We start from the raw sequence: 22,861 nt of genomic DNA, 5'->3' as shown, positions 1-22,861 counted from the left end.
TTACAATACTTATAGTGGTTGTCCTGCTCTGACTGAACCCTGATGTATTTCGTCAGCTGAAAAATTAAGGTTTTGGAAGCAAGAGATCTGCGAGTTTTAAAATTTGATGATTCCTTATGCTTAACACTTCCCTGCTTCCTTCTCACAATCATTCACACAGAAACACATTATGATTACAGACAAAATGTGAGTAATGTATCAGGAGGAATAAATGAAAACCATTATAAAGACTGCCATTTAATAATGGTTAGGGAAGGGAATAAATTATTCTTCACTGTATATCTTTTGAGTTCTACCGGTAATACCTATTGAAAAACAAAAATCTAATGATATTATGGTTCTGTTTGTAGTTCTGTCAAGATTAATCAGCAGAACTAAACAACATCAGATCTAAAAATTCTTGCCTTTATTTGAATCAGTATCTCTCAGGAACACTCACATTCAGTCACTTGATTTGTTAGCTTTACTTAATCATCTAATCATTCGATCTCTCATTATTTCACTCAAATCTTCACGAACTTCCTATTATGTGCTAAGCATGATACTATGTACTTGGTATTCAGAAGTGAATAAAACATGCCAAGTTTTTATACTGCAGTAGCTTTCTTAGTTCAAAATGCCCCCTCCCCTCTCCTGCCACTCGTACTTTGTGGAAACAAATTCAAAAGCCGTATATTCTGTGAAACCTTCCCTGAGAACCCACGCACAGAGTTAGTCATTCATTTCTTTCTTTTAATTCTCTATTTGTACCTACATCGATTTTATTTTAGTTTTATCTTTATTCTTTTAAGTTGTGAATATCCGTTTAATGTAACATTTGGGGGCCAAGGATTTATAATAAGGAAAATTCCAACATTACAAGTGGAACATTACAAGCATGCAAAATTACACACAGCATCATCTAGCGACAGTGCTACAGAGCCACGTGGGGTTCCATTTTTTTGGCACTTCCCCCTCCAATCTCCATCAGTCCCTTCTAAATCACTCCACATTTTTTCTTTAAACATCTTTATTGGAGTATAATTGCTTTACAATGTTGTGTTAGTTTCTGCTGTATAGCAAAGTGAATCAGCTATATGTATACATATATCCCCATATCCCCTCCCTCTTGCATCTCCCTCCCACCCTCCCTATCCCACCTCTCTAGGTAGTCACAAAGCACTGAGCTGATCTCCCTGTGCTATGCAGCTGCTTCCCACTAGCTATCTACTTTACATTTGGTAGTGTATATATGTCAATGATACTCTCTCACTTTGTCCCAGCCTCCCCTCCCCCTCCCCAGGTCCTCAAGTCCATTCTCTACGTATGTGTATTTATTTCTGTGCTGCCCCTAGGTTCATCAGAACCTTTTTTTTTTTAGTTTCCATATATACCTACATCAATTTTAGATTAATTTATTTTATTCTTCTGTTTATGTGTTATGTCACATCTATTAGCCTGCAATGTCTTATATGCATGAAATGCGTTTATCTCAATTTTGATGTGGCTTTTCTGTAATCCTAAGTACCTTTACTTATGTCTATCAGAGGACTTTCCACATTGTACTTGAATAGTTAATTAACCTGTCTGTTTTTCTGATTGGGTGATGAGCTCTGAAAGGGACAGACACATATTAGAAGTTATTTTGTTTTGTATTTTTGGTGTAAAAGACATTCCATGGCATAAATTGGATGTTCAAAAGTCTGTTAATTTTTGACAAGGGTGCCAAGACCATTCAATGGGAAAAGAACACTCTCTTCAGCAAATGGTGCTGGGACAACTGGATATCCAACATGCAAAAGAATGAGGTTGGGGTTTTATCACATACTGTATACAAAAATAAACAAACAAAAGACATTAAAATAAATCAACAACCTAATTATAAGCACTAAACCCATAAAACTCTTAGAATAATACAGGGATAAATCTTCATGACCTTGAATTTGGCAATGGATTCTTAGATATGACACCAAAAGCATAGGCAACAAGAGAAAAAAACAGATGAGACTTCACTGAAGTTAAAAACTTGTGCATCAAAGATCATTATCAAGAAAATGAAAAGATCATTTGTAAATCATATATCTGATAAGGGTATAGAACTCATAATAAATAAAGAACTCCTGGCCCAGATCAAGATGGTGGAACAGAAGGATGTGGAGCTCACCTCCTCTCACAAATAAATAAAAAATACATCTAGATGTGGAACAATTCTCACAGAATACCTACTGAATGCTGGCAGAAGATCTCTTACAATCAAAGCTGCAAGAAATATCACCACGTAACTGGGAAGGACAAAAGAAAAAAGAAAAAAGGAATCAGGACAGGACCTGTACTCCTGGGAGGGAGCTGTGAAAGAGGAAAGGTTTGCCCAAGCTGGGAAACCCCTGCTTTGGCTGGGAGATCAGCTGGGATAGATAGGGAGCTTCAGAGGCTCAGAGGAGAGTGCAGCAGCCAGAGTGCAGCAGGCAGAACAGAGAGAGACCAGCACAGATGGTCCTGGCCACCTTGATGCACTCCCAAACCCAAGACGTGTGCCTGCTGGTGTGTGCGGGGACTGGAGTGTTGAAACTTGAGCTTCAGCAGACAGACTGGGGAGAGGACTGGGGTTGGCTGGACGGAGACAGCCTGAAGGGACTGGAGTGTGGTCTGAGCCGCAACCTCCTGGTCTGCTGTTGCTAATACACTCTCCGAAGGGAGGGGTGGGGCCCCACCATAGCATCCTCATTGTTGGAGTGCTCACAGCAGGCACAGCTACACATCTACAAGGCCTGGGAGCATGCAAGTGCCAGTGGTTGCCCACACATGGAGGTGAGGCTGAAATCTGAGCTGATGCCCAGGGGCTGCACTACTTCGGTGGATTTACTCCACTGGTGGCTTTGGGAGTGCAGTGCCTGCAGGACATCCAAGTGGATTACTAGCACTCCTGTGCCTGGGGATAAAACCCAATCTAGTAGTAATGAATAGCAGACTAAATGACACAGAAGAATGAATACGTGATCTGGAAGAGACAGAGTAATGGAAATTACCCAGTCAGAACTGCAGACAGAAAGACAAATTAAAAAAAAAAAATGAAAGCAACATATGAGATCTACGAAATAATATAAAGTGTGCCAACCTACGCATAATAGGGGTTCCAAAAAGAGAAGGGAGAGAGAAGGGGATCAAACATGTATTTGAAGAAATTATGGGTGAAAAATTCCCAAACCTGGGGAAGTAAACATATTCAAGTAAAGGAAGCACAGAGGGTCCCAAACAAGAGGAAACTAAACAGACCTACACAACAACATATCATAACTAAAATGGCAAAAGTTATAGAGAGGATTGTAAAGGCAACAAGAGAAAAATGAAGAGTTAGTTACAAGGGAACCCCCATAATGCTATCAGCTGATTTCCTATAGAAATGTTGCAGACCAGAAGGGACTAGCAAGATATATTCAAAGTCCTCAAAGGAAAAAACCAACAACCGAGGATACTCTACCCAGCATGATTATCATTTAGAATAGGAGAGAGAAAGAATTTCTCAGACAAGTAAGAACTAAAGGAGTACAGCAATACTAAAGCTATCCTAAAAGAAATATTGAAAGGTCTTCTCTAAATACAAAAGAAACAAGAATCTATAGGAAAGAGAAAATCACAGCTGGAAAGTAAATCACTTAAATAAACCAGTACATAGATAAAAAAAAAAATTTCTGTGAAAGTGATGATAACTACAATGGACATCAAAAAGATAAACATGAAAATTTGTAAAAGAGAACACCAAAATCATAAAATGTGGGAGAAGGGAGTAAGAAAATGTAAACTTTTTTTTTCAGAATGTGTTTGAGCCTATATGACTGTCAGTCTAAAGCAAGCAGTTATAGTAATGGTTTAACATAACTGAAAAACTGGTAACCACAAATCAAAAACATACAATAGATTCACAAAAACCAAAAAGAAGAGAACACAAGTGTAGTACAAAAGAAAACCATCAAACCAGAAAAGGAAAAACAAAAAGAAAAAGAAGGGAACAAAGAAGAAATACAAAATCAACTGGAAAACAAGGTTTAAAATGGCAATAAATACATATCTACCAATATTTACCTTAAATGTCAATGGACTAAATGCTCCAATCAAAAGACACAGAGTACCAGATTGGATAATGAAACAAGAGCCTACAATATGCTGCCTACAAGAGACCAGTTTAGGGCAAAGGAAACACATAGATTGAAAGTGACAGGATGGAAAAAGCTATTTCATGCAAATGGAAATGACAAGAAAGTGAGGGTAGTAATACTCATATCAGACAAAATAGACTTTAAAACAAAGGCCATAGAGAAAGATAAAGAAGGACAGCATATAATACAAGAAGAAGGTATTATACTCATTAACATACATGCACCCAATATAGGAGTACCTAGATACGTAAAACAAATACTAATAGACATAAAGAAAGAAACTGACAGGATACAATAATAGTAGGAGAGTTTCACACCCCACTGACATCAATGGACAGATCTTCCAGTCAGAAGAATCAATACAGCAATAGAGATCCTAAATGACACAATGGAACAGATAGACTTAATTGATATTTTCAGGACATTACATCCAAAAAAACCATAATACACATTCTTTTCAAGTGCACATGGAACATTCTCGAGGATAGACCACATAGTAGGACACAAAACAAGACAACAAATTTAAGATAGAAATTATTTCAAGCATCTTTCCTGTCCACAATGACATGAAACTAGAAATCAAGCACAGAAAGAGAAACAAGAAAAAAAATGATTACATGGAGACTAAACAACATGCTACTAAAAAAACCAATGATCGATGATGAAACCAAAGGGGAAATAAATACCTTGAGACAAATGACAACGAAAACACAACCATACAAAATCTATGGGATGCAGCAAAAGCATTTCTAAGAGGGAAGTTCATACAGGTCTTCCTCAAAATCAAGAAAATCTCAAATAAACAACCTAACCTACCACCTAAAAGAATCAGAAAAAGAACAAACAAAACCTAAAGTCAGCAAAAGGAAGGAAATAATAAATAACAGAAAGGAAACAAATAAAATAGAGATTTAAAAAATAGAAAAAAATCAATAAAACCAAGAGCTGGTTTTTCTTCTTCTTCTTCTTTTTTTTAAATATTTATTTATTTATTTCATTGGACCAGGTCTTAGTTGCAGCATGTGGGATCTATGTTGCCATGTGCGGGATTGTCAGTCGTGGCATATGGGATCTTTTGGTTGTGGCATGTGGGATCTTTAGTTGTGGCATGCGGGATCTTTAGTTGCAGCATGTGGGATTTAGTTCCCTGACCAGGGATCAAACCTGGGCCCCCTGCCTTGGGAGTGTGTATTCTTAGCCACTGGACCACCAGGGAAGTCCCAAGAGCTGGTTCTTTGAAAGGGTAAACAAAATTAAAAGACCTCTGGACAGGCTCACCAAGAAGAGGGGACACAAACAAAATAAGAAATGAAGGAGGAGAGATAACAACCTATGTCACAGAAAAAAAAAAAAAAAAAAAACCCTAAGAGAATACCATGAACAATTATATGCCAACCAACTGGACAAGCTAGAAGAAATGCACAGGTTTCTAGATACATACAGTCCACCAAAACTGAATCAAGAAGAAATAGATAATTTGAACAGACTGATCAGTAGAAGTGAAATAGAATCTGCAGTTAAAAAAAGAAAAATCCTTGCAAACTAAAGTCCAGGGCCAGATGGCTTCCCTGGGGAATTCTACCAAACACACAAAGAACTTATACCAATCCTTCTCAAATTCTTCCAAAAGACTAAGGAGGACGGAACACTCCCAAAGTCATCCTATGAAGCCACCATCACCCTGATACCAAAACCAGACAAAGACACTACCAAAAAAGAAAATTACAAGTCAATATCTTTGATGAATATAGATGCAAAAATTCTCAACAAAATATTAGCAAACCAAATGTAACAACACATAAAAAAGATCACACACCATGATCGAGCTGGATTCACCGCAGGGTCACAAGGATGGTTCAACATATGCAAATCAATCAACATAAGCAAATACACCACGCATCAACAAAAGAAAAGACAAAAACCACATGATCATCTTAATAGATACACAAAAAGCATTTGACAAAATTCAACATCCACTCATGATAAAACCTCTTACCAAAGAGGGTATAGAGGGAACATATCTCAACATAATAAAAGCTAATTTATGACAAACCACAGCCAACATAATGCTCAATGGGTGAAAAGCTGAAAGCATTCCTGCTAAAATCTGGAACAAAACAAGGATGCCCACTCTCACCACTTCTATTCAACACAGTATTGGAAGCCCTAGCCACAGCAATCAGACAGGGAAAAGAAATAAAAGGTAACCAAATTGGAAGGGAAGAGGTAAAGCTGTCATTAAATGCAGATGACATGATATTATATACAGAAAACCCTAAAGACTCCACACAAAAACTGCTAGTACTGATAAACAAATTCAGCAAGGTAGAAGGATACAAGATTAACATACAGAAATCGGTTTCATTTCTTTACACTAACAATGAAATATCAGAAAGGGAAAGTAGAAAACAATCTTTTAAAATTACATCAAAAAAAATCTAGAAATAAATCTCACCAAGGAGGTGAAAGACTTATATGCTGAGAACTTTAAAACAATGATAAAGGAAATTGAAGCTGATTCAGATAAATGGAAAGATAGCCCATGCTCTGGGACTGAAAGAATTAATAGTTAAAATGGCCATCCTACCCAAAGCAAACTACAGATTTAATGCGATCCCTTTCAAATTACTTATAACATTTTTCACAGAACTAGAACAAATATTTCAAAAATTTATATGGAACCATAAAAGTCCCAGAATTGCCAAAGCAATATTGAGGAAAAAGAACAAACCTAGAGGCAAAACCCTCCCAAACTTCAGACATTACTACAAAGCTACAGTGATCAAAACAGTGTGGTACTGGCACAAAAAAGAGACATATGGATCAGTGGAGTGGAATAGAGAGCCCAGAAATAAACCCACATACCTATGGTCAATTAATCTTCGACAAAGGAGGAGAAGTCTCTTTAGCAAGTGGTGTTGGGAAAGCTGGACAGCTGCATGTAAATCAATGAAGTAGAACACTCCCTCACACCCTACACAAAAATAAACTCAAAATGGTTTAAAGACCTACATATAAGACATGACACCATAAAAATCTTAGAAGAGAACATAGGCAAAACATTCTCTGACATAAATCATACCAATGTTTTCTTACGTCAGTCTCCCAAGGCAAAAATAAACAAACGGGACCTAATCAAACTTATAAGCTTTTGCACGGCAAAGGAAAGCATAAACAAAATGAAAAGACAACCTACAGACTGGGAGAAAATATTTGTAAATGATGTAACTGGCAAGGGCTTAATTTACAAAATATGCAAACAGCTCATACAACTCAATAACAAAAACAAACAAACAACCCAATCGAAAAATGGGCATAAGACCTAAATAGACATCTCTCCAAAGAAGATATACAGATGGCTAATAGGCACATGAAAAGATGCTCAACATAGTTAATTATTAGAGAAATGCAAATCAAAACTACAATGAGGTATCACTTCACACCAGTCACAATGGACATCATTAAAAAGTCTACACAAAAAAGAGGTAAAGAAGATATCTCTTCTTTCATGCATCTGTTTAAGGAGAAATGATGTTTTGCATCCTAAATTTAGTTCAGAGAATCTGATTTGATAAAATATTGAGACCTTTCATAATATTTTTATTTTCTCATGTCATAGGGAAACTTGTATGAATATTGACATCTATTGCTAACTTGTTATCTATGTAAGTAAATCTGTACTTGAAAATGATTTGAATAAAGAGTCTCACAGACTCTAAGACTTTACAAATTATTGCCATGTTCTGTGATTACAATTTTCAAAAGAAAACTGAAATTCTGATTGATTACCTTACTAGTCATTTTTTGTAATAGGAATAACAGTGTAACTGGAATCTCTATATTTCTAAACTGTATAAATTCTTGTAACTTTCTTCTGTCTGAACAGAATAAAACCATTGGCATTCCCTCCCCGCACCAAAAAGACTTCTACACATAATAAATACTGGAGTGGCTGTGGAGAAAAGGGAACCCTCCTACACTGTTGGTGGAAATGTAAATTGGTGCAGCCTCTATGGAAAACAGTATGGAGCTTCCTTAAAAAACTAAAAAAAGAGTTGCCATATGATCCAGCAATCCCACTCCTCGGTATATATCCAGACAAAGCTCTAATTCAGAAAGATACATGTACCCCAATGTTTATAGCAGCACTATTTACAATAGCAAGGACATGGAGGCAACCTAAATGTCCATTGACAGATGAATGCATAAAGAAGATGTGGTACATATACACAATGGAATATTACTCAGCCATTAAGAAGAAAGAAATAACGCCATTTGTAGCAACAGGGATGGACTTAGAGATTTTCATACTAAGTGAGGTAAGTCAGAGAAAGACAAATACCATATGATATCACTTATATATGGAATCTAAAATATTGTACAAATGAACTTATTTACAAAACAGAAATAAACTCAGACATAGAAAACAAACTTATGGTTACCCAAGGGGGAAAGGGGGTAAGCGGAGGGATAAAGTAGGAGTTTGGAATTAGCAGGTACAAACTACTATATATAAAACAAACAACAAGGTCCTACTGTATAGCACAGAGAAATATTCAATATCTTGTAAGAAACCCTAATGGAAAAGAATATAAAAAAGAATATATATGTATATTTATAACTGAGTCACTTTGCTGTACACCAGAAACTAACACAACATTGTAAATCGATTTACTTCAATAAAAATTTTAAAAATTTAAAAGTTAAATAAAAAAAGAACTCCTACAAATCATCAACTAAAAGACAACTCAATTTAAAAATGGGCAAGGGACTTCCCTGGTGGCGCAGTGGTTAAGAATCTGCCTGCCAATGCAGGGGACGTGAATTTGAGCCCTGGTCCGGGAAGACCCCACATGCCGCGGAGCAACTAAGCCCGTGTGCCACAACTACTGAGCCTGCACTCTAGAGCCCACAAGCCACAACTACTGAGCTCGTGTGCCACAACTACTGAAGCTCGTGCACCTAGAGCCCGTGCTCTGCAACAAGAGAAGCCACTGCAATGAGAAGCCTGCGCACTGCAACGAAGAGTAGCCCCCACTCGCCACAACTAGAGAAAGCCTGCACGCAGCAACAAAGGCCCAACGCAGCCAAAAATAAAAATTAAAAAAAAAGAAAGGGCAAAGACTTGAATAAACATTTTTTTCAAAGAAGATCTACAAAGGCAACAAGCACAAGAACCTGATAAGGAAAGACTTTAAAAAAATCTGACTTTGAATATAATGGATTTTAAGGGAAAATGTGAATGAATCCTTAGCCTGAAGTGGAACCTTTCATCAAATAACAAGCTTTAAAAAAAAAATTCTGACACGACCTTAAATTTGTAATAATTGCAGTGTAACAGTGGTAGGACTAGCAGATTTCCAAGCAAAATCATCAGCTACAATTACAAAATATATTTAATGATCATCATGAAATGCAGAACAATACCAAAACACTTAGGTTGGGCATGCTAAAGACTGTATCATCAATTGCTCTTCTGTCAATGAAATATTAGGACGTGGAGAAAGTTTCTCAACCATTTCCCACCTGCTGGCCATATTCCACTCAAGGGCTGGATTCTGAGAATTTCTTTCATTCTCTGTTAGCACCCCTCCTGTGCCGCTTTCCTTCTCTGGTTTTAGTTGATCCCACTGCGCAGTACCAATATTGATGGACTGCAGATCGATTTGGTATTGTCTGTCTTCAATTTCTGATCCAGGGTCTCGAAGAATTCCTAAATTCAAGGCTCTCCTGTAAAGGCAGTGAAAAAAAGTGAATAGATAAAGTAAGTATTCTATGTTTACTTTGCTCGCTAACATCATGTTATTACCTTTTTTTCCCTTTGGATTACTGGGTTAATCAAATCTATGAGGCAGGTATTAGAAAGTTACCACATACTAATGACTTGAAAACATACCCAAAACTTAGCACTTAACAGTATCTACCCTATAATGATTTCTTACATTATTCCCAGCACTGTGCTATTTTTCTAAGTACTTTCACATTTATGATTTAAATCCTTGAGATGTTGTGAGGTCGTATTATTATCTCCATTTTTACTAAAGAGAAAGTAATGCAGAGAGGTTAAAAGACTTAGCCAAAGTTACTGAGCTACTATGTGGACAAAATTGCAGCTTAAATCCAGGGTTTTGCCTCAAAACCCTGTCTTCTTTGCAATGCTAAACACCTACTTTCCCTTCCTCAGCACTCTGATGTCTTGTTAGGAAAGGTGATGAAGACTTATTAATCTATTTAACTCCCCCACCTTTTGCCTTTGGTCCTTTATATAACCCATCATCACACAGACTAAATTGTTGACAAGAGTACATTGCTTACTGACGTAGAAACACACTAAGGATTACTGGTCCATATAGAGTTGGAACTTTGATCTTATTGCACACTAAGCAAATGAATAAAATTATCAGCAGCTTAAAGCTAGATTAGAGGAAGTAAATGGTTAAATTCATGAAGGTTTTAGACTGAAAATAGCAAGGCAGTGTGGTAGGGTAGGAAGAAAAGCATTCAGGATTCGGAAGCTGGATAAGACTAAGTTTGTGTGTTTGTAATTTTTTAGTTATGTTGGTTCACAGATGCTTTAAAGTGAGTAATCAAAAGGAAAGTAACATTTGTCCCCCATGAAAGTTTCAATCAACACAAAAGTGAAATTATATAGACCATAAAAACAGTTTTACTACCATAGATACCATTGCAGTGATTAGAAAAGAAATATAATTAATTCTATCAATTGAATACTAATGAAACTAATTAGTGGAGGGAGAAGGGAGGGAAGCACTGAGTCCTCGTGTGAAAACTACAGAGAGACAGTATGAATGTGATCAAGACTACCTCTTGTCTAAGTAAACAGTGTGGGTCAGACCATGCCCAGAAGCTGGTCAAATACTGATGGAAGGTGGATGACCACTGAGACTCAAGATGGCAGATGTCTGGGCCAGATACGCAGGAATGGAGATGGCATGCATTAGGCCAGGCAAGGTGAGGGCTAAGGCTAATGAATTCAAGTGAAGAGAGGAGCAGGGAGAGGACTGCAAATGAATGAACAGGCAGCTCAGGTAGGGAAATATCACAAGGTGTTAATGATAAGAGAAGAGGGAAACAAACAGGCATTGGTCCATAAGTCATAGTGGGAACCAGAGAAACTGAATGAATGGACTCTCATTATTCCTAAGGTAAGAGCTGAACCTGGTTTTTGTTTTCTTTTTTCTAACTTAGAAAATTACAATATAGGAATGGGCATGCAAGGAAAGGTGGCTTGAAGTTTTACATGAACCCAAGAATTGCATTAAAAATAAGGCCCATAAAACCGGCCACGAACCCTTTCATTTTGCCTTAATGAAGGCAAAGAAAAAAGGAGTGAATAAGGGTGCAGGTGAGAGGGAGCAACATTGTGAGTACACCTATTTCAGTCAAATGCTCTCCTTTCATTTCAATATTGGTGTAAACCTGTTAATTCTAAAGGCACAGCTCGAACTTCACTTTCTATGAAGCCTTTCCTGACCACCATTTCTTCGAACTCCCTTCCTCCCAAATCTGTGCTCTTAGGGTCCTTCTGTACTTATAAGTACAAGAATATCACAATGATCTGTCAGTCTTTCTCAATGTAGCATACCTTTTTTTTTTTTTTTTTTTTTTTTTGCAGTACGCGGGCCTCTCACTGTTGTGGCCTCTCCCGTTGCGGAGCACAGGCTCCGGACGCGCAGGCCCAGTGGCCATGGCCCACGGGCCCAGCCGCTCCGCGGCATGTGGGATCCTCCCGAACCAGGGCACGAACCCGTGTCCCCTGCATCGGCAGGCGGACTCTCAACCACTGCACCACGAGGGTAGCCCCTAGCATACATTTCTTGAAGTCAGAAACTACATCTCCTAGTAAGCAATCAGTAAATGCTGTTTCAATTCACTGATTTGAACTGACACAAATCTTTACAAATCTCAAGTGGAGAATCTATCTGTCCACAGCAATAAGAACACACAGTCTTTAGACAGTAAACTGCTGCTGCAGGGCCACATAAACTCTGACATACAGCAAATATCTTTGGCAGTGGGTGGCCTAGCTTATTTCCCTAGATTATTATTCCCCATATAAAAGTTTTATTTACTTATTTTAAACTAGCCAATACTTTCTACATTTTACATAAATTCCCTAAGCCTACTTTTAAAGAAAAAATACTTTTAAAAATCCCTTTGAAGGAAGAAAAAGTATGTTTGGAAATAAAATTAGTACTATATTAAAAGACAAACAAAGCAACCTAGCCCAACATTAACATCAGCCTTTCTATTTTTCTTGGCACTTGGAGAAACTGCAAAGTCATAAGATAAAAACCAGAGAAACACCAAATGTCATTAGTTTTCACCTACGCTTGAAATGCCCCATATTTACTCTTGGCCTTAAATCAAGCTATTTTCCTCCTGTCATCTGTCTGTGGAAAACATGACTTTCCACAGGTTCTTCTTCTCATGTAAAAATGGGTTGTATATTGAGCAATAGCTTAATACTTCTAAACATGCTAATTTCAAACTTTTAAGTTTTCTAAGAACCAGGGTTTGAGATTTTACACTTTTCTTTCTGTTTGCTTTTGAAATTGAAAAATATATTTGTCATTTTAACCTGATTTGAAAGTTCAGAGAAATGTACAGTATGTGGGTATATAAATCCAACTTAAAAGTTAATTGCAAAACCATTTAAATCTGAGTTGTAGAAAACAGGATAAGCAAAAGACTAATGTGAACTCTGGTCTCAGATTTTTCAATGATCCATGAGCTTGGAGAAATTATTTAACTTCTGTTTTAATTATTTCAACATTAAAACTATTATAGAAATTAATAAAATGACTGAAAATTAAACTATTCATAAAGAGGTCCATTATAAATTTTATGACCATTCCTGAAGTACATTATCTTATATGGTTTTGAATGAATAATATATCTAATTACCAACTAATCATAGATGCACGGCACCATGATAAAACAAAGTCAACTTTTCTAATTATGAAAAAACTATTAATGAAAACTATAAAGATAAATGCTCTTTAATATTTACATGGTTACCTGTTTCCAAAATATGGCATATTAGAAAGTCAGATTGAATCTTCTGATTGAAACAAGTAACATGCTTGCAGACAATTTAAAGCATCTTTTTAAACACACTTCAGAGCTGGCACTAGAGAATAGAAGGTGCAAAGCCACCCCAAAAAAGTGAAATTAAGAACACTAATAAATAAGCACCTGCCAAAGCCAGCTTTTGCTCTTAGGGTTTCTGCTGAATCCTGCAGAGAGTGATTTTCTGATAATCCCACAGGAGGAGATAAAGCTCAAGGCCCACCTAAGGAGATGGATGAATCTATTTATAGGAGACTGCATAAAAAGCGGGGGTCATGAAGGGCTACATCAACCTTCAAAGGGTGAATTAAAAACAGCTCTCCTAGGAAGACTTGTGATAGAACAGTTCTGTGTCTTGACTGTGACGGTGGTTACATGAATGTACATATGTGGTAAAACTGCACTTAACTAGACACACATATAGACATATAAATACAAATGATTAAAAATAAAACTGGCGAGGGAAGTTCCTGGTGGTCCAGTGGTTAGGACTCCATGCTTCCACAGCAGGGGGCACAGGTTCGATCCCTGGTCAGGGAACTAAGATCCTGCATGCCACATGGCATGGCCAAAAAACAAAACAAAACAACAACAAAAAAAACCTTGTGAAATCTAAATGCAATTGTGGATTGTACTGTTGTCAATTTCCTGGTTTAGATATTGTACTATAGTTATGCAAGAGGTTATGCAAGATCTGAAACCATAAAACGCCTAGAAGAAAACACAGGGGTGTCTGCTCTATGACACTGGTCTTGGCAATGATTTTTTGGATTTGACACCAAAAGCAAAGGTAACAAAAGCAAAAATAAACAAGTGTGACTACATCAAACTAAAAATCTTCTACTCAGCAAAGGAAACTGCCAACAAAATGAAAAGGCAACCTCTAGAATAAAAATATTTCAAGTATATGTCTGATAAGGGGTTATACTCAAAATATTAGAGGAACTCATATAACTCAATAGCAAAAAACAACCCAATTAAGAAAACCAGCAAAGGATCTGAATAGACATTTTCCCAAAGACATGTAATTGGCCAAAAGGTATTGATTGATACATGAAAAGGTGCTCACTAATCATCAGGAAAATGCAAATCAAAACCATAATGAGACATCACCTCATACCTGTTAAGATATCTATTAGCAATAAGACAAGGGATAATAAATGCAGGGAGGATATGGAAAAAAGGGAACCCTTGTACACTGTTGGTGGGAATGTAAACTCATACAGCCACTATGTAAAACAGTATGGAGGTTCCTCAAGGAATTAAAAATAGAACCAGCATATGACCCAGCGATCCCACTTCTGGGTATATATCCAAAAGAAATGAAACGATTAATCACAAAGAGATATCTGTACTCCATGTTCATGGCAACATTGTTCACAAAAGCCTTTTCCATACCTTGTATGGAAACAACCTAAGTGTCCATCAATGAATAAATGGATCAAGAAAATATGGCATCTGCAGTTGACACTTGAACAATTTGGGGCTTAGGGGCACCAACCCTCCAAGCAGTTATGAATCCATGTATAAGTTATGGTCAGCCCTCCATATCCACAGTTCCTCCTCCACAGTTCAGTGGTTCTACATTCACAGTATTTACTATTGAAAAAAAAAAAGTGTATGAGTGGACCCGTATTGCAGTGTTCAAGGGTCAACTGTATATACAATGAAATATCATTCAGCCTTAAAAAAGGAAAATCCTATTATTTACAACAACATAGATAAACCCGGAGTGCTTATTTATATTACACTGAGTGAAATAAGCCAGAGAAAGACAAATATTGCATAATATCACTTATATGTGGAATTTTTAAAAATGTCAAATTCATAGAAGCAGAGAATAGAAAAGTGGTCGCCGTGGGCTATGCAGTTGGGGAAATAGGAAGCAGTTGGCTAAAAGGCACAAACTCTGTGTTATAAAATGAACAAGGTCTGAGGATATAATGTATAACATCATGGTGAATATAGTTGATAACACTGTATTATATAATTGAAATTTACTAAGAATTTGCTAAGGGAGTAGAATTTACATGTTCTCACACACACACAAAAGGTGATGGATGTGTTAACTCAATGGGGGAATCCTTTCACAACGTATACATATATCAAATCATAAAGTTGTACACTTCGAATATCTTACAATTTTATTTGTCAATTATAGCTCAATAAAGCTGGTGAAAGGTTACGCTGAAGGGAACTGGGTAAAGGGCACACAGGAGATGTATTTGCAACTTCATGTGAATCTACAAGTATTTCAAACTTAAAAAAGTTTAAAAAAATGGAAAAAAGCCCTCCTAATGCCTATGCTGAAAGAGACGAGATAACTTACCAACTTACCCATTTTGACCTTAGCCTTAGCAACAGGTAAACAGGGGAAAAAATCCCTCTAAGACTTTGCCATCTAAGACAGCACTTGGGGGTTTGAGTTTCCAATGTGGCATGAAAAAATTTTAATTTGGAGAGGCTTGTGCCAGGTAGACAGTGCTACCAGATGACAGGTAAAAGCAAATTCTCTTGAGATGAACTCAATCTGAACTCAAAGAATTTCTGCAGATTTGGTTCCAAGTGAAATGAGAGACTAATAGATACAATGGGCAGAAGAAACAGACCCTCAAAGACTTCACAAACTGGATTAGTACACGTGAAATATAAAATAATTTTTTAAAAAGAAGAAAAAGTATTTTAAAAATATAAGCAGGATCAAGAAGATATACAAAAGATGCTCCACATCATATGTCAACAGGGAAGAGCAAATTAAAACAAAAAGATACCATTGCACACCTATTAGAATGGCTAAAATCCAGAAAATTAACAATACCAAATGCTAGCAAGGATGTGGGGCAACAGGAATTCTCATACACTGCTGGTAGGCATGCAAAATGGTACAGCCACTTTGGAAGACAGTTTGGCGGTTTCTTACAAAACTAAACATACTCTCACCATATGATCCAACAACTGCACTCCTTGGTATTTACCCAAAGGAGTTGAAAACATGTCCACACAAACACCTGCACCTGAATGTTTATAGCAGCTTTATTCATAATTGTCAAAATTGGAATCAACCAAGATGTCCTTTAGTAGATGGATGGATAAATAAACTGTGGTACACCCTATTATTCAGCACAAAAAGGAAATGAGCTATCAAGCCAAGAAAAAAACATAAGGAACTCTAAAGACAAATTACTAAGTGAAAGAAGCTAATCTGAAAAGGCTACATACTGTATAATTTCAACTATATGTCATTTTGGAAAAAGTAAAACTATGGAGACAATAAAAAGATCAATGGCTGAGACAGGTTGGTCAGGAGCAGGAATGAATAGGCAATGCTCAGAGGACTTTCAGGGCAGTGAAAATATTCTATATGATACTATAATGATAGATACCTGTCTTATCATAAATCTGCCCAAACCCATATAATGTCCAACACCGAGTAATGTAAACTATGGACTTTGGGTGATTAGGATGTATCAATGTAGATTCATCAATTGTTACAATGTACTATTCCTCAACTTGAAATATTCACTAATCTTTATTCTTTAAAGTATAAGATATACCCGTTTTGTTTTATGCCTACTTAAAACCAATTCCAGTTATTATAATATAGAATACTCAGAGTGCTTTGTTTTTCAGTACTAAATTAAGAAAACATATTCAAAATATTTTCATTCAAATACCATACATTAACTTTTATTAAGCAGTATTAGAACAAGATATCTTGTGAAAGGTACATTTTGCATCTCATGGTACACTAGATGTTTTTTTAAGGTATAAAAATATAAACAGTTACAGACATAAGATTTGAAATAATTTACTTTTTTTCAAAGGCTGGAAATCATTGTACAACTTTTAAAATGCTATTTTCCCTAAGTGAGCATTTTATAACTAAAAATAGTCTAAAATTGAAAAACAATCTGACTGCAAAGCCAAAAATTAAAGTATATTTTATTCAAGAGAGCTTTGATTTAGTGCACTACATTTTCATAGCACAAGAAATAGTTGCAAAATTATTAAAGAATTCTAATAGAATGATACTTTACCAGGGAGCTAATCATAGGAAAATAACTTTATGGCTTCACTGAGGACCAGAATGCCTAATATTAACAATATCTGCTTTAAGAAAATACAAGTACAATATCTTAATAAGAAAGGCTTCATATTATTTCCTAACTAAATTTCTAATAGAAATGCTTGACATCATAAATAGGAATCAAATTTTCTTGTCTCAACTTCACATCCTTCTAAAGGCTCTATGAACTTTGCTCTCCCTCCTTATTGCAGTTTTTAAAACCTTTTAGCAATTCAAATCAGGAAAGGGAGTGAGTCAAGATGCCCATAACTCCCTTACCCTTAACACAAAAAGCTGCTTTATTAGCTAAAATATAGGAGTTATAATTGTAATTGCTTTGCCCTTCCGAAACTCATCTCCCATACCATTTGAACCATTTCAGCAGGTGGTGTAGGAGGGTAAACTAAAGTCTGAAATAGTTGGTCAATGGTATAATCATAAGGAACCAAAGAAGACTTTAAGTATATAACAGGAAACACAGCTTTAATGTTTTCCTTTTTAAATTGATTTAGTCTGGGTCAGGCCTTTTGTATGTTTACATAAGAAACAGCTCATGTTGAATCATTTACCGCCCATTGCTGAATAGGCATATCTTGGGAACTTACTGTAAAGAAGTAAAATTCATTACTTACAGCTCAATTGAGATCTACAAAATGTTAAACAAGCCAGAAAATAGGAATGTAAAAAGAAGTAAAATTTATATGTCTTGATTAAATTAAATGTCTACATCTTTGTCACCAAGTCTCACAAGTGACAGTAATCTTGAGAGTGTATAGGGCAGGGGATGTAAATGGTTGACCACCAGGCTGAGACCAACTGCTGATTTCCATGACCAATGACTTAAGGGAGGGGTTCTCATCTTCAGAGTGCAGAAGAATCACCCGGAGCTTGTTACAAATGTTAAGTTCTTAAACCTACAGAAATTCTGATTCAGCAGGTCTGGACTAGGGCCGAGGAATATGCCTGCTCCCTTGTTTTGTTTTGTTTTAAACAACCTAAACTAGCATTCTTATTGATTCTAAAAACCACATTCTGATACTTAGAGCATCACATCCCTTTGACTTGGAACATCCTATCTCTGTTATCTGAACTGAAGGGAGCATGGACAAGAACCAGTAAATCTGAGGCTATTCCACTTATAAAACAGATAAATTCATACTTGTCCTGCCTCTTTCACCGAATTGTCTAGAAGAAGCATCTCTTCTCTTCAAGGCCAAGATCTCTCTGTTAATTCACTTCACTCTTGAAGGCTAGGCCAGTGTCTGTTTTCTCACCAGGTTGTACTTAGACACATTACTTGGCACATGGTAGGCTTTTAATATATAAAAGTTGAATAAATAACAACTATTCTTCTTTATTCCCTTCACTTCCCTTGGGGACTTTACTCTCATTTTTTCCTTTTTCTCTCCCGCAACTTTACCATTCAAGTTCAATTACTTGAACTAAAATATGTTCAAGTAATTCTCCTTGTAAAAGAGAGAAACTCTCTCCCTAAGGCCCTGTATACCCCTCTAGCTACCACCCTGCCACATTCCCTTATTTTCCTCTCAGTATTTCTATTTCCTCATTATTTATTTTCTCCTCTAACCAAGAGTTATCAGGTGTCATCCTTATCCTGCATTTGAAATTTTACTGGAAAACATCCTCAAATGATTTTGTAATTACCAGATCCAATGGATGAATTTCAGTCATTAACTCACCTAAACTTTCTGGGCATTTGACAATTCAAAATGGCAGTACAGCATGCTGGTGAAAAGCACAGACTGCACAATTAGCCTGCCTGGATCCATAATTCTAGCTCTGCCACCTACCACTGGATGTCTTTGGGCAAATTAAAGTTTCAGTGCTTCATTTTAGTCATCTGAAAAATGAAGTCACTGAGGGGAGTCAAATGAGTTAATGCACGCAAAGTAACAGCTGACACAAAGTAAATAACTAGTATATATAAAGCTATTCTCGCCATCTTGCTTATTCTTGAAATTTTCCTTCATGAGCTTGCATGGCTCCACGCTCCCTCAACTGCCTTTCTTTAACCTCCTTTACAAGATTCTTCTGTTTGCCCCTTCAATTATTAGTGATGTCCAGGGTTCTATCTTCAGTTTTATTTTATGCTTTATATGCATTCAGCAGTACAACTGATTCACAAATGCCAGTATATGTACTTCTCAATTATATCTCCAATTAAGGAGATAGGTTTCTTAGCATTCCCTTACATTTTCTGGCCCAGTCCATTCTGTGATGACTGGCACACATCTACAAGACAGTTGGCTACCATTAGGGTACATGGTCGAGGAAAATGTAGTATAATAACACTGAATTAAAAGCATGAATTTTAATGTCACAATTATATTCAAATTCTGGTTCTACCACTTACAAGCTATACATATATCCTTGGAGAAGTCAACTAATTCAGTGAATATCGGATTCCTCTGTAAGAAGATAATGGTACCTAGCTACATAGGCTTCCTTTGGGAGTAAATGCATAATTTTAACATGTTTAGTATGTTATAAATGACACCTGGTTGTTTTTATTACTACAGTAGATGAGAAAGAAGCCGGATGGCCTGATTTCAGCCTGAATCCATTGGTTTTACTTACTCTGTATTATAAAATCCAAAAGTACACTGAGGATGCAGAGACTTCAATTTAAGCACATGGGCCCTATAATAATTTCTTGAACTGAAACAGAATATTAGGCAAGAAAATGGTTTACCTACATTTCTAGTCCAAGTGATAAATTAATCATGTATTTCACATTCTCAAAAGAAAGAAGGGGGTTATGAAAATAAAGGAGCAAAACCAGAGTAATCCAGTTATTAAATCATTTTCTAAGAATTTCATATATTTCAGAAACTAAAATTAATTTTCAAGCAATATAAACTTTTAAATAAACAAGTGATTTCATGTTAATAATTGTTTTATGATGGGGTAATAACAAAACTCACCTTTTTCAGTTATCAAAGTTTAAATGATTTATGTGTACAAATCCACATGAGTATAAAGTAAAATTGACATGACAGCAGCATTTACCAATTATCTCCCTTTTGATGGTTAAATTATAGGCAACTTCATTAGAATATAAAACATTTAGCTCTTTCTACTTGAAGAGTCTCAAAATACTCTCATTGCTTAAGCAAATAAGAAGGTAGACTTTCACTGTCTATCTTCAGGCAAACATGAGCTTTGAAGTTTTTTTCAGTCACAGATTTGTGCTGATAAGTCCTCACTTGCTCACTCATGTTATAAATGGGGTATATTTACAAGATGATCTAAAAAGTTACAAGGTATACTATGTATGATCGATGTTAAAAGTATATCAAACTATACCAAACAATTCTCATCCCATTAGAAACATGTACTAAAGAAATGCACTAACTGAACATGCACTGCATTGAAAAATCTGTTGGTGTGATCGAAGAAACCACTGTGTGATCTCAGAGAAACTACTGAGAAAGAGACATACTAGAATATAGAGAAATGGAAACGGTACTTCAATTTTGTAAAATATTTAATTATGATGTTGATCTTTAACAAAATTGATTTTTCATCATCAGAAGGGTTTTGATGAAACCCTTCATCAAAGTAAAAATAGTAAGAATAGAAAGTGGTATATATTAGGAGTTATATGAATTAACTAAGAATAGGGGCTTGCCTGGTGGCACAGTCATTAAGAATCCTCCTGCCAATGCAGGGTACATGAGTTCGAGCCCTGGGCCAGGAAGATCCCACATGCCACAGAGCAACTAAGCCCGTGTGCCACAACTACTGAGCCTGTGCTCTAGAGCCTGCGAGCCACAACTTCTGAGCCCACGTGCCACAACTACTGAAGCCTGCGCGCCTAGAGCCCATGCTCCGCAACAAGAGAAGCCACTGCAATGAGAAGCCCATGCACTGCAAAGAAGAGTAGCCCCTGCTCACCACAATGAGAGAAAGACCGCGTGCAGCAACAAAGACCCAACACAGCCAAAAAATCAAGCCAAACCAAACCTATTTCTTTTCTGGTTGTATCATGGTAACATGATAAATGAGAAATCAGCATCAATATTATGGAACTTGATATTATGAAGATGTGAAACCAAGTTATTTTTTTAATATAATAAAGAAATATGGCCTTGATGAAAACATAGTAAAATGGATTTAGAGCTGGTTTAATACCCAATCCAAATAATAATATCTATATGGAGTCAGGTCTCTAGTAACACGCCAGAGGATTTGGCTCAATTCAATAATTTTTTTATCATTCATTAATTTTAATGAATTCATATAACTTTGTCTTATCAAATTTTCTGATGACAAAGTTGGGAAGTACAGCTAATATAGTGAATGAGAGCACCAGGATTCTAAAATATCACAAAATAATGGAACAAAGTCAAACTAATAAGATGAAATTTAACAGGAACAAATGCAAAATTCCACACATAGGTTCAAAGAGCAAATTCTGTAAGTACAAGATGTGAAAGGCTTGAGAACACTTCAGAAAAAAGAAGGACAACAAAAGAAAGCTTAGAAAAGTTAGGCTGGCTTATGGGAAAGAAAAAAAATATCAAAAGCATTGTCAAATGTCATTCTAGCCTTTTAATTTTTAAATAGCCTAACATACACCACACATACTACAAAATTTCACAAGATTAGGCAATCTCTTCCTTCTTATACTAATAAAATAGTGCAGTTTTTAATACTATATTTTCATTAATATTCTAACATTAAATTTTTAGAATGGGTGTATTTTATTTGCATAGCTTCAACTCAAATAATAATACATAATCATTCATTGATAACATGAGATCAGAGAGTTTTTTCCAGAATGTTATAATAATATATTACAGGTGCATTTATGTAAAACCTTCATGGACTTCTAAAATGTGCAAGGACATGGCATAAAAGTTAACTTTTTTAATGTATATTAGAGCCCAGAATGGTCTTACTTAGCAGTGAAGTTTACTGCAATTCCCACATAGGTGACTTTGAAAGGCTAACTGTAAATTTAGTAAAACCCCTGCATTCTTCAGGTTTCTTTAGATTTCATTTCTTTACGTTTCTAAAGATGGTAATAAAATAGATAAAATTTATAATGTGTCCTTATTAAAAGATAGTCAGACCTCCTACTTGCTTCTAATGTTTCTGCAACACATCTTTGGCAACACTCCTGATTTAGGATTCTTCTATAAAATCTTCTATGGCTGCAAGTCAACTCCTATTATAATAAATCATGAACCACCCAGACTTTATCCAACTGTGTTAGCACTCTTTCTCATTCCGATATTTTCTTCATACCTTTATTCCATTTTTTCATTTCATTTACTAAAACAATTGGTTTTGGTAGTTAATAGGTTCCCTATTTATTTCCAAATCCAATTTGAAAATCCTATTTGAAAATTTCTATGAAATTCTCATGTGTAACATTCCCTCTTTCTCTACTAATCAATCGTTACCCATCATCTCCTACTCCTAAAATTATGTTTACAAAGAAGACTTCCTTTCAAAAACCATCATTAAATCAGGATTCAGAGTTGGCTCCCCTTTATTCAAAATCTCAGCTAAAGATTGTCAGCAATAATAATGGTAATTA

General features: G+C 36.0%; 1 protein-coding gene across 10 annotated transcripts in view; it reads right to left on the bottom strand.

The window, feature by feature from the left end:
* The window catches only part of VPS13B (vacuolar protein sorting 13 homolog B), an 805,800-nt gene that overhangs the window by 326,752 nt on the left and 456,187 nt on the right, over window positions 1-22,861 (bottom strand). For all 10 annotated transcript variants that reach the window (XM_081258369.1, XM_081258366.1, XM_081258373.1 and 7 more), the window contains one exon: window positions 9,660-9,863. In XM_081258369.1, coding sequence (XP_081114495.1) covers window positions 9,660-9,863 — 204 coding nt within the window. The remainder of the gene's footprint in view (window positions 1-9,659; window positions 9,864-22,861) is intronic.

The sequence above is a fragment of the Mesoplodon bidens genome (assembly GCF_964165515.1).
Source record: "Mesoplodon bidens genome assembly, chromosome: 16".
Lineage (NCBI taxonomy): Eukaryota > Metazoa > Chordata > Mammalia > Artiodactyla > Ziphiidae > Mesoplodon > Mesoplodon bidens.
The sequence above is the reverse complement of the archived record's forward strand: the minus strand, read 5'-3'. Positions and strand labels throughout refer to the sequence as shown.